At 46.4% G+C, this 11,954-nt stretch overlaps 1 protein-coding gene across 3 annotated transcripts; it reads left to right on the top strand.

The window, feature by feature from the left end:
• Positions 1 to 359: 359 nt before the first annotated feature.
• Positions 360 to 9,240, top strand: nab1a (NGFI-A binding protein 1a (EGR1 binding protein 1)). Of its 3 annotated transcripts, none has more exons than XM_035521075.1 (9): positions 360 to 793; positions 877 to 969; positions 4,262 to 4,989; positions 5,293 to 5,423; positions 5,538 to 5,592; positions 6,788 to 6,907; positions 7,344 to 7,446; positions 7,827 to 8,006; positions 8,156 to 9,240. In XM_035521075.1, the coding sequence occupies exons 1-9, from the start codon at positions 772 to 774 to the stop codon at positions 8,230 to 8,232; spliced, it is 1,509 nt and encodes a 502-aa protein (XP_035376968.1). In that variant the 5' UTR covers positions 360 to 771; the 3' UTR covers positions 8,233 to 9,240. The 3 variants fall into 3 exon arrangements, with proteins under 3 accessions (XP_035376968.1, XP_035376972.1, XP_035376971.1); XM_035521078.1 differs by adding an exon at positions 3,674 to 3,753 and having other exon boundaries at positions 362 to 1,007; XM_035521079.1 differs by having other exon boundaries at positions 361 to 1,007.
• The last annotated feature ends 2,714 nt before the right edge of the window (positions 9,241 to 11,954 follow it).

The raw sequence follows: 11,954 nt of genomic DNA on the forward strand, positions 1-11,954 counted from the left end.
TTTCTATTTTCCCTCCCTGACCGCTCATCATGCAGACGTGGCCGCTTTGAATTCGAAGTGAGGAAGGTTTTATAAAATATAAAACATTTTATTTTCCCGAAGACTGTAATGGCTTATTAAGATTTTTTCCCGAAGAGTCCTTAAAGGAGCATTTCTTAGTGGGGTGGCTGTGTGTACGTGTGTACGTGCGTGCGTGTGTAATGGAGAACAGTGTGAGGCTTTGTGTGCATCATTAACCTCTATACTCGGTCCCTCGTTGCAGAGTTAACGTGGGCCGCCACCGCCCATACGACCGTTCCCATGACAGGTGCATGCTGGGAAGCTGTGGGGGCGGGACTGGCGGGGGCGACATTTTATCCTCGTCTGCCCAAAACATTCAGAGGTCAAAGATGGGATTTTATTTCACAGTGGTCCTACGTTGTGGCAGGGGTAGTGCAGTGGATATTTGAATTGTGTAGGTTGATTTAGCACACGGCTTAGGGAGCATGTGGAGGGAACATAGCGAGTATGGGGGCAGAGGGAGGCGTGAATCGACGAGCAACAAGTCATCTGGCTGAAGATTTGGAGCGCACACGTCCAAACAGATGTCCATTGAGCTTTGGTTCCGGCTTCTCGATAATATGTAAATTTTAAAAAATTTAGTTCTTCTATAGTTCCGACAAAATGCCATAGCTGAGTAGAGCTCTTTTGGTAGTAGTTGGTTTTTTTTTTAGGGGTTTTTGTTTTGTCTTTACAAAGAATGGATTTAAATGTTTTCTAATTCACAAAGTAATGGATTTCTGTGGAAGAGTAGGTAGGTTGGGAATAGTCTGTTCTTCAGTTTTATAAGATCTTATTTAGATCCAGCCTCTCTCCTGAAGATCTACCACCCTGTAGAGTTTAGATACAACCCCTCTCCTGGAGATCTACCAGGGTTTACCTTCGGTCCTGGAAACGTACTGCCTTGCAAAGTTTGCTTCCAGGACACAGGCAAGGAAACACTGCATCAGACTCTGCTGTTGTATACGGTAACCTGTTCTGCTCATCGTTTTCTCTCGGGTGGGTGGTGAGGGGCTTAACTCAACCGGGCTCTCTCTCGTCTGCATGTTCTTATTCCAACGAATCATGCCAGTCCTCTACGTCTCTCGAGTGGGATCCATATAAGGGCGTTTGCGCTTCCTGTCCTTTGATGCAGCTCTGCCGTTGACATCACTCTGGCGTCTCGACTGAGTCATTGTGTGCGAGGGATGCCCCTGCACGTGCCTGAGTAACATGGGACCTGCTTCAAACGACGCCTTGGCTTTCGCACACACACGCACACACCAAACGTAGTCAGCGGTGGGGTCTGGTGGAAACTCTGAGGAGTCACTGGAGACCCCGTTGACCAGATTAAGAGGTGTTAAATTAAACATAGCTCATCTCACAGTGCATGTGTGACCATAGTGATGAGGAGTGGGGGGGGGGACATACACACCCTCCAGCCTGGTGATATATGCACCCACCATTACAGCCATATGTGCATTCTACACTAATGCCTGTGTGTGTGTGTGTGTGTGTGTGTGTGTGTGTGTGTGTGTGTGTGTGTGTGTGTGTGTGTGTGAGAGAGAACACCTACGCATGAGACTGAGCACATCTGCGTAGGTGACAGGGTGTAGGTGGTTTGTGTAGGTTGGGATGCCTGACTCACACTGGCTCAATGTAGTAGGAGAACCTTTGTGGGGCCCTCGTTCACTTTCTCTCTCTCTCTCTCTCTCTCTCTCTCTCTCTCTCTCTCGTTCTCTCTCGCTGCTGCCCTCCTTCTCTCTCTCTCTCTCTTTCTCTCTATCCCCCTCCCTCTAGCTCTCGCTTTTTTTTCTCTGTCATTTTCCCCCATTTTTGCTATCCACCACCGCCGACGCCCCCCCCCCCCCCCCCCGATTCCTGTCAGGTTTATGTTTTCACTCCAGTCAGAAATTAAACCTTGTCCACGCCTATAGAGGACTGAAGGGTATCATTAACTACCCTGCTCTTCACACACACACACACCCGCAGGGCCCCAGGAAGAATCCGCGTGTAATATGAGAGTCTCTATGCTGGCTTCTCCTTCTTTCAGAAGAAAGCCACGGTTTCATATTCCCCTAGTGATGGCTTTATTTTCACCCAGTGGCACGCCCGACTGGGCTGCGTGGGGGGTATTGGGTGATGTGGGGTGGTGGGCCCTGTCCAGCTCCAGTTTTGGAGGAGGTCAGGCGTTGGGACAACCCTGACCCCGCTCTAGGGATGAGATCGAGCACTTGAGACAAGGGTTCTTCACCAAGTTGACAAAGATTGCTGAGATGCATTTCTCTCTTCTTGGGAGGGATGGAGAGCTAAAACCCACGATGCCAAACACACTGACTTGCTGTTAACTTAAAGCGGTCGAAGCTCAGCCGAGTTCCTAAGCCTCGTATTTTTGCTCTAAATGTGCAGCATATCACTTACTTTATTTGTTAAGGAGGTCAGGGTGCGAACGACTGGAAAGTTGGTAAAGAATGTGGTCATCTGTGCACACCACAGTCTTCATTCACACGTGCAAGGTGCATGTGGTTTTGTGTTTAACCGGAAGATAATCATCTCCAGGATACTGCAGTCGTGCACAATATATCCGAATACCGATGGCATACTTTTTTTATTTCGAAACCCACTTTATGGCAAAGTAATAACATGTAGGTTAGCGTGCGCAGGTTTGCAGCACGTATGTCTGTGACTATTATCCAATGGTTTTCTTTCTTTGGCTGGAAGTTTTGGACTTGATGTTTCCTGTAACACTCGTTATGGCTTCTTATAACATCGTACATCTTCAGAGTGGTCGTACCCCAGACCATTCATGGTACCACATACCATGTATGAGACACATAAACCAAACTTGAAACTTGAAACTTGAAACTTGAAACATTCAAAAATAAACTGGAGAGGGGTGCGACTGAATGCAAATTTTACAGTCCATGATTAATTAATTGACTTTAAAATGTATTTAGAACTTGTTCAGAAATTAACTACCTAAATACATGTAAAAAAAAAAAATAAAAATCTGATACTAATCTGATTCTACTAGTGGTTACTGAATTAGATTCTCTTTCCTGGATTTTTTCGGTTTTTACACATCATTTTGTAATGTGCAGTTCATAGCAGTTCATAATTTAATATGCAAAAAAGTGAACCTGGTATAATCCTACAATTGAACAGTTTCTGTAATGTAAAGTTAAATATTTCAGTGGGAAGTGAGAAGAAAAGTTAAAATAGCAGTTTTATTCAATCTAAATTGATTTGCATATCTACGTCTTTTGCCCAACCGTACCCGTAAACGTACGGGAATGCACACCGCACGCTCCGTACACGCAAAGGTGGAGCGCGCTCCGGTAAACTCTGAACTTTTCCCCATGAGTACACGCGCTGTCCGGCTTCTCCCGACGAAGACGCGCGCGCGTCAACGGCTCGCGCCGCCCAACTCTCGGCATGCGCAGCGCAGCGGCCGCCCACGCGCCGAGTCCGCCCACGCGATGATTTGCGTCAACCAGCCGCGTGGGAGTGAGACAGCGATGTAGAAACGGAATATCCCTGCTCAGAACGTAGGGGAGGGGGGCAATAACACGGGTGTTCTCTCTCTCTCTCTCTCTCTCTCGCTCTCTGTCTCTCTCTCTCTCTTACACACACACACACACACACACACACACAGCACGAACGCGAGCACTGCGCACCTTCTGTCCAGGCTGCAGACCGCACGGACGAGGCTCGCGCGTACCTCGCGAGATAAAGGTAAGTGAATCAAACTTCAAAGCAGCTGAAGCGGATACGAGGGAGCTGAGTCAGATATTTGTGCTGCAGGTCTCGGCGACGGTTTGAATCGGGAAGTGCAAACCGAATAACGAAACGCGCTCACGTTTGACACTCCGTCGCGTGCGGGGTTTTTGGTTATTTGTTTTTGTTTAGTTGGGGGGGGGGGGGGGGTGTTTTGTTTTTTGGGGACGGGTGCGCACTCAAATCGGAGAGACAGCGAGAAATCACTTGGATTGATCGAAATCTCTTGAATTCTAATTGTGGAGATCGATACCCCGATGTGACGAGTTTAATGTTTCAGCCCCTGTTGTGTGCGCGACAGGCTCTGGTGAGGCGTAGCTCACTTATTGTATTATAACGTTTCGAGTCCCAAACTAAGTTTGAGAATGAAGAGTTGAATCAGTAAAAGGAAACCACAGTAATTAAGTACACTGGCGTGTGGTTTCCTCTCTCTCTCTCTCTCTCTCTCTCTCTCTCTGTTGTTTAGTTATGGCAAGCTTGTTGCCCCGCTCTGTTGGGGAGCTTCAGCTCTACCGCGTCCTACAGCGAGCCAACCTGCTGTGCTACTACGGCGCTTTTGTCCAGCAGGGCGGCGACGACGTCCAGCAACTCTGCGAGGCCGCAGAGGACGAGTTCCTCGAGATCATGGCCCTGGTGGGCATGGCAACAAAGCCGCTCCACGTGCGGCGCCTGCAGAAGGCGCTTCGCGACTGGGTCACCAACCCCACCCTGTTCAACCAGCCTCTGACCTCACTTCCTGTGTGCAGCATACCTGTGTACAAGGTCCGCGAAGGCTCGCCGGCTCGGCTGCCCGCCGCCTCGAGCCCAAGCTCTGCTGCGCTAGAGGGTGGAGAGAGCGGACCCCGGGGTGGGAGAGGTACCCCGGATGGGCCTCCGGGAGCTGGCGAAAGCCGGTCTCCACCCGCGTCTTGCTCGCCTGCCTCAAGTGGAGAGACAGCGGAGACCCTGGACCCCGGGGTGGCCGAGCATGTTTCCGAGTGTGTGGAGAGACTGGCCCCGACGCTGCTCAAGAGCAACCCGGTGGAGGTGAAGGAGCGTCTCCGTAGCAACAGGAGGCTGAGCAGGGCACTCAGCCATCTCGGTGCCCTGAGCGAGGGTGACCCACGGAGAGAGGCGCAGATACGCAAACACAGCGCCATCTACAGGCACCTCGACCGCAAGAGGGAAGATGGCAGACAGTTAACCACGCACGAGGTGAGTGTGTGTGTGTGTGTGTGTGTGTGTGTGTGTGTGTGTGTGTGTGTGTGTGTGAGTGCTAGTGCGTGCGTTTGTGTGTGTGTTTTTGCGTAGCTGACAGTGCTGTGTTGGTGTAGCTGACGGTGCTGTGTTGGTGTAGCTGGCGGTGTTGTGTTGGTGTAGCTGGCGGTGCTGTGTTGGTGTAGCTGGCGGTGCTGTGTTGGTGTAGCTGGCGGCACTGTGTTGGTGTAGCTGGCGGCGCTGTGCTGGTGTAGCTGGCGGCGCTGTGCTGGTGTAGCTGACGGTGTTGTGTTTGTGTAGCTGGTGATGAACGAGGCTGCAGCACTACTCTGTCTGAAGGATGAGGCATTGCTGACTCAGAGAGAGCAGCTCTTCTCTCTGGCCAGACAGATCTCACGAGAGGTCACCTACAGACACAACGTCAGGACAAGGTTATACACACACACACACACACACACACACACAATGAGGCACAAGAAGAACTAGCTACTTCGCATGGTTCACATACCTTAGTTTCTAAAGTTAAAATTCAATGTCCATTTTAGGTCTGGAGAAGATGATGAGGAGGAGGTGTTTGCTCCTAAACGAATTAAAATTGAGGTGGGTAGTGACTCTCTCTGTCTCTCTCTCTGTCTCTGTCTCTCTCTCTCTCTCTCTCTCTCTTTTCTCTTTGCTTTCTCTCTGCTTTCTCTTGTGACTCTCTCTGTATCTTTCTTTGTATGTCTGTCCAATGATTGAGCTTTTTTGTTTCAAGATAAGCATCCAATTAGTTCATTTTGTACTGCTATAGATGTCTTTTGACTTAATAAAAATTAAGTCATAGGACTTCAGATCTTATCTCTTCAGATCTAAAAAAAAAACCCCAACTTCCTATTTGTGCAAAAAAAAAAAACAATTTGTTAAAGTGTCCTTCTGTTTTTGCTCTGCATGTATACAAAGTGTTTGATCAGTTCAATAACTTCCATGTTACACAAAGCAGGTTTTTCTGGGCAGTGTTCTGCTCGTAAACCAGTGTAAACCCATGAGCAGCAGCTGAACAGGAGTCGGAACAGTTATGTTTCGTGTTTTAATGGTACCCTTTAAGAGTCATTCTTCAGGTATGGCTGATACAGGCCAAAATGTATCGTGATACTGGAAGACATCATTATATTGCCCACCTGTACTACCTTTAGGTGGGGGATGGGTTACAGTTACAGTTACAGGTGTAACCCGCCACCTTTAACGCATGCGAGCAAGACCTGAAGAATGCTGTTTTAATTTTTATTCAATCCATTTGGATTCACTTCATTTCAGTTCAGTTCAACAGTGCTTTTTAGGCATGACAAATATTCACGCTTGTATTGCCAGAGCTTTGTTTGAGAATGTAACTTGGTAAATAAAAGGTAGATTTAAATAGATTTAATAGATTTAAATTGTTATATATGTAAATCTGAAGATGACTCCAGGTGAGTAACTGCAGTGTACTATAGTAAGAGATGTAGAGATATTTAAAACTGGTGAAGTACGCAGAGTTTCCAGAGAAACAGGACGTTTGGGACAGAGGACATTCATCAAGAACTTTGCTTGCACAGCTGGTGAAGGACCTTTGAATAAAAGTTTCTGTTTTTCTGGAAACTGTGTGTTTTACTACAATTTTTATATATATATATATATATATATATATATATATATATATATATATATATAATATTATATTATATTGCCAAAGTATTGCCAAAGCATTAGAAAGACAATGAGCTTGAACATATTTGGTCGTGGTATTATTATTTGTAGTAATAATAGTGCTGATCTTCAGGACGATGTGTGCGGTATGGAAGACTCAACGGAGCTCCTGAATGTGCAGCAGGAGTCACTGAGGGAGCGGCTGGTGGACACTGAGTGGAAAGGAGATGAGAGCATCAGGCATGCCCTACAGGTACCGTGGCCCAGCAGGCAGGCAGCAGTGACTGGGAGACACTGAGACGGGCTTCAGTCTCTGACTGGGAGACACTGAGACGGGCTTCAGTCTCTGACTGGGAGACACTGAGACGGGCTTCAGTCTCTGACTGGGAGACACTGAGACGGGCTTCAGTCTCTGACTGGGAGACACTGAGACGGGCTTCAGTCTCTGACTGGGAGACACTGAGACGGGCTTCAGTCTCTGACTGGGAGACACTGAGACGGGCTTCAGTCTCTGACTGGGAGACACTGAGACGGGCTTCAGTCTCTGACTGGGAGACACTGGGCTTTGTAAAACAGATTGATTGACACATAATGTGTGGGCAGCTGTTAAATACCGAATAGTAAAATGCTGATTTAGAGATTTGTGTATGTGTGTGTGTGTGTGTGTGTGTGTGTGTGTGTGTATGCAGGTGCAGCTGCAGCTCCAGGAGATGCTTCAGAAAAGTGGGGCTCCTCAAGATTCCACTGGTTACGTCCCTGATCTCACCAACCCCAGCAACTCCTCACCAGGAGGTACATTTTAAACCATCTCTCTCTCTCTCTCTCTCAACAAGGAAGATAATGGGATCGCTACTCATTAGGGAGGTATTGATGTACAGAAGTAGTGGATGTCTTCAATTACATTTGTGCAGTTACTCTGTCACATCTGGTCGGGCATGAAACTAATTATGAAATTAGCCAGTAAGCATTTAATGTGTAGTAGGGACTGAACTTCCTCCCTCTCTCTCTCTCTTTCTCTCTCTCTCTCTCTCTCTCTCTCTCTCTCTCTCTCTCTCTCTCTCTCTCTCTCTAATGCTGTCTCTACAATGCCATCTTTCTGTAATGGAGAACTTAAGTGAGATTTCTCGTAACTGTTTTTTGTGTGCGTGCGTGCATGCGAATTTCCTCTGCAGCTGAGAGTCCTCAGAACTCGGGTGGGATCAGCCAGAGCATCTTTAGCGGGGACATCCCGCTCGGTCGGCAGTTAGCGCATGAGCTGAAGCAACACCTGAAACACCGACGGAAGCAGAACTCACAGGATGCACGGCGGCGTCATGATCGCAGCTCGGGGGCAGAGCAAACCATGACATCAGGTGAGTCGTTTACGCCCTCAGCCAGTGAGCTTTGGCTACAGCCGGAGTTTTGAGGGCACCGGGTGTAACGATGCCGCAGTATGATTAGCTGCTAATCGTAAAGGGCCTTCGGCAGTTAATTGTCTGGTGGGCTTTGTGTTAAACCTCAGAAACTGGAACGTCTCCAAGGGAACTGTGCCTCGTGGGCCACATGAAGATCAAAGCAGAGCCAGAAGAGCCCAGATAGCAGTGAGCGGCATACGTCGTGACGGCACACGTGAGAGCACGCGGGCCTCTGTGCGTGTGACCTGCTGCTGTCTGTCAGCGGGGATGTTTCACTCTTTTGCCTTAAAAGACCTAGCTGGCCTAACCATTATGTGGGTTGGCCTACATGCAACTGTGCACTAGTGGTTTTCTATGTTTTCCTTCTTTTTTAAGAAACTATCATGTTCTGTTTGAATACAGCCTGTTACATTGTGCCTGTTATGTTTTAAATACAGTTTCTTTGTAGGACATGATTTTTGGAGTGTTTTAGATTCTAAAAGGGTTTTGGGGGGTTTTTATTTTTCACCACTGCACGTGTTTTTTTTTTTTTTGTTTTTTTTAATTTCATGTTTTAAATAACAAGGCCAGGTTTCAATAACACCAGACAACAGTCAGTTTTAATGTTTCTTGAGGTAATATACATGCCAGGCATTTGAACCAATGGCAGTATGCCAGTTTGTCCTCTGAATGAAGTTTGGAAGCTGGAACAGAGCAGTAGCACGTAACGATGTGTTGGTAGGTTGGTGGGTCCTTCTCTCGTCCCATGTTCATTGAATATAGTGTCCAGTGTTCAGCAAGAGTCCCTGTGTCTCGCCGTTCCGCTTTTTGGGCCGACAGTCCTCGACCTGATTGCTCCGATACTGTTCCTCTTCCTTCTCTTCTTGATCTCTTGGAAGCGCAAGCCGCTTGCCATCATCCCTCCCCAGGCCTTTGTGCCTGACGGGGAGAGTGAAACAGGCCCGAGAGTTTTTAACGACATGACCCGCGTATCATTGAGAAACCCTGGCCTGAGTGAACCCGAACACGCAGTGCTTATTCAGTCCTACTGTGGGAATAACGCAAAAATAGACCGCAGTCCAGTGCACGCAGCTGAGCGAGAGGAGTGCTGCTTCTTTTTTCCATTTGCTCTTATATGAAGTAAAATCCTTGTTGTCTCAACACTAATATATTTGAATCCCTAAAAATAAACTTTATTTTTTAAATACGAAAATTGGGTCAGATTTCTGTTTCGTTTGTCACCTATGCAACGTGAGCTGCTTTTCTTCTGCAGTAACTTTCTGTCGATTGTCACATATGACTTCTCTCTCATACCCTGGTTTTCAGATGCTGGAGATTTCTGCGTACTCTTCCTTCCTGTGTGTGGTTCTGAAGCCTGCTTGCATGCAAATCGCACACATGCACACAGACAGGGCGGGCATGTCAGCAAAGTCGCCCTGCAGTGTCCCTGGACATACATCACCGAACGCCCACCAGCCCTGTCGTGGGAGGCGCAGTAACATCACCGCGGTAACCCTGGCGTGTGGGCAGTGCTAAAACTTGTGGGCGGCGATATATATGTCAGCAGTGCTGGGCCTAGTCGCTCTGATGCAACACTATCGCTGCCTCAACTGACAGAGAATCAAAATTTTCACGAATGTCTATAAACGTGTATTCGCAGCTGAAAGTGTGTTGTCGTCCCCCGACACACAACCCTTTAAAGTTGCGGGAGGTGGGGTGGAGGCAGGAGATCCCGCAAATGATCCTTTCCTGCTCAGAAAATGTCCTGTCAGTGGGATTTATTCATTTGCTGAGAGACATTTAAAGAGCTGCTTTCAAAACAAAAATAACAGCCATGGTAACAGACGTCAGGGGGCGTCTCGGTGCTTTCTGAGAGCAAAACCAGCATGCTGTTCAGAACCCCTGTTCAGTACCCTTACTGGAGGATCAGCACCCTTCTCTCCTCTAGCGTGAAACAGTATCGGTACCACGGGTCAGAGGGAGGTTTTCAAGTAGGTGGGTTTACAAACACTATAGACAGCAGACACTGTTCATGTTCTGCTAGCAATGTGGCAGGTAAGATGTTAGCTGACAGAACAGATGCAGGCGAGGGGGGTGTGTGAGGTGGGCGGTTGTAGACGTCAGAGATACAAGATAATTGAGGAATTTTTCCTTTTTTCCACCACCAATTTAAATACAAAATGTCATTAATATCCAACAGCCTTCGGTTCGGGGTTTATAGAGCAAAGTATTTCTCTAAAAGTAAATAATCAGTTACGTATCGTATTTTTCTGGTGTTAATCCCAGACTCAGATAAGCCTTGTAGAAATAATGCACCTGTTTCCTGGACCCAGATAAAGACTAGACTAAAAAAGACTTTCAATGGTGATTCACCACTGACACCACTGAAGTGAAACAGTGTTATGTATATTTTATGTATTGGTTTTTATCTAAAGATACTGTGTCAATATCACCAGTTATTTACAGTTGTTTTCCCCCTTTCCAACCAAATGGGAAGGAAGCAATGTAACACAATTCTCAGTTGCATTACCAGATGTTTCTCGCTTTCGGTTACAAGCATGGCATTGTCCACAAGGTGGCAGAAAAGTGCATACAATTCTTGTAATGACGCAGTGGTTCAGAGCACTTTTAGGTATAGATCCGTATTAAAAAATTCGGAACACAGTATAGAGCAAGCATGCATCCAATGCTTAAGGGCATTCACATAGGCTATACAAGGCGTGTTTCCATGTTAGGCTCCCGCTCTATGGAGAATAAACTGGTTTATTTGAGGACTACAAATCAGTTGGAATGTTTATTTCAAGTGAGCTGCACTTTATAGAAAAATTATTAAAGTAACAAATAATCACTTCCATATATATCGTATGCTACTTTTTGGTGGTAGAAATGACTTTACTGGTATGTATTTAATTGGGATATATTAAGTAAGGAAATTTTTCAATTTAGGCTTCTATTTTGATAAATTAAGCTACAGAAGCTGGACATTTTCTAAATTAAATGTTTATTCATATAAGCTCAACAGTATTTATATGTTGTTAAATAGCAAACTGCATGAAATGGTAGCCTACCTCAGTATTTTCTGAAAATGTCTGAAATGTTTTCTGGAGCAATGGAATATATTCCCTGTCTTTCCCCACACTGCGATGCCACGGCCCCTACGATATATCTGGGAAAGACAGGCAATGCTTCAGCTCGCTGCTGGAGTAATGCAGCAGGAACAACAATCAAAAGGGAAGATGGAAGGAAGACTACTCGTTTCTGCAGTTCAGGAGCACTGTAAATAGTGTGTGTGTGTGTGTGTGTGTGTGTGTGTGTGTGTGTGTGTGTGTGTGTGTGTGTGTGTGTGTGTGTGATGTATATAGGCCACCACTGGGACTGTTGTATCAGCTGGGCTCCATGTTTAAATGGCTTAAAATTTAGACGGGGCTCGCTGAAATTAATTCCTCTATGAAACTTCGTATGTAACCCTTTATTCAGCCATTCAGATTTCAGAATTTAATAGTATTCTTTTTATCTGTCGGTGTGTCTGTCTGTCTGTCTGGTCGCTCTACAGATTCTAACAGTTAAAGAAGAGCCTAATGAAATGAGTCACGATGTCCTGCGTAGCGCTTTAAAAAAAAATAAAATAAAGTTTTTATTGTCTTCGTTTATTCAAAGAAACCCAAATTTTGGTGTCATTTAAGAAAATATTACACCAAAGATGATCATTAATATCTTTCTTTACACATTACACAAAATCAACCTGTCAGTGTCTTCATTGCATCTCCCGGGCGGTTTTGCAAAGGACAGTACGATGGAGTAAAGATGAGTGACTCACATGTCCGCCAATCAGTGTCATGCAGCACAATCTACTGGCCAATAGCATTTCAGAACAGCCTGAAGGGGCCGTGCTTGTCAAGTGAGGAACGCCCCTGCGTGTTTATTCTT

Source organism: Electrophorus electricus, chromosome 21 (genome assembly GCF_013358815.1).
Source record: "Electrophorus electricus isolate fEleEle1 chromosome 21, fEleEle1.pri, whole genome shotgun sequence".
NCBI lineage: Eukaryota > Metazoa > Chordata > Actinopteri > Gymnotiformes > Gymnotidae > Electrophorus > Electrophorus electricus.

Bases quoted from the DNA above. Each gene is read 5' to 3' on its own strand.
- nab1a (XM_035521075.1), top strand. From the start codon at position 772: ATGGATTTCTGTGGAAGAGTAG. The intron at 4,990-5,292 runs GTGAGTGTGTGT...GTGTTTGTGTAG, and splicing joins GACAGTTAACCACGCACGAG to CTGGTGATGAACGAGGCTGC. The intron at 7,447-7,826 runs GTACATTTTAAA...TTTCCTCTGCAG, and splicing joins CAGCAACTCCTCACCAGGAG to CTGAGAGTCCTCAGAACTCG.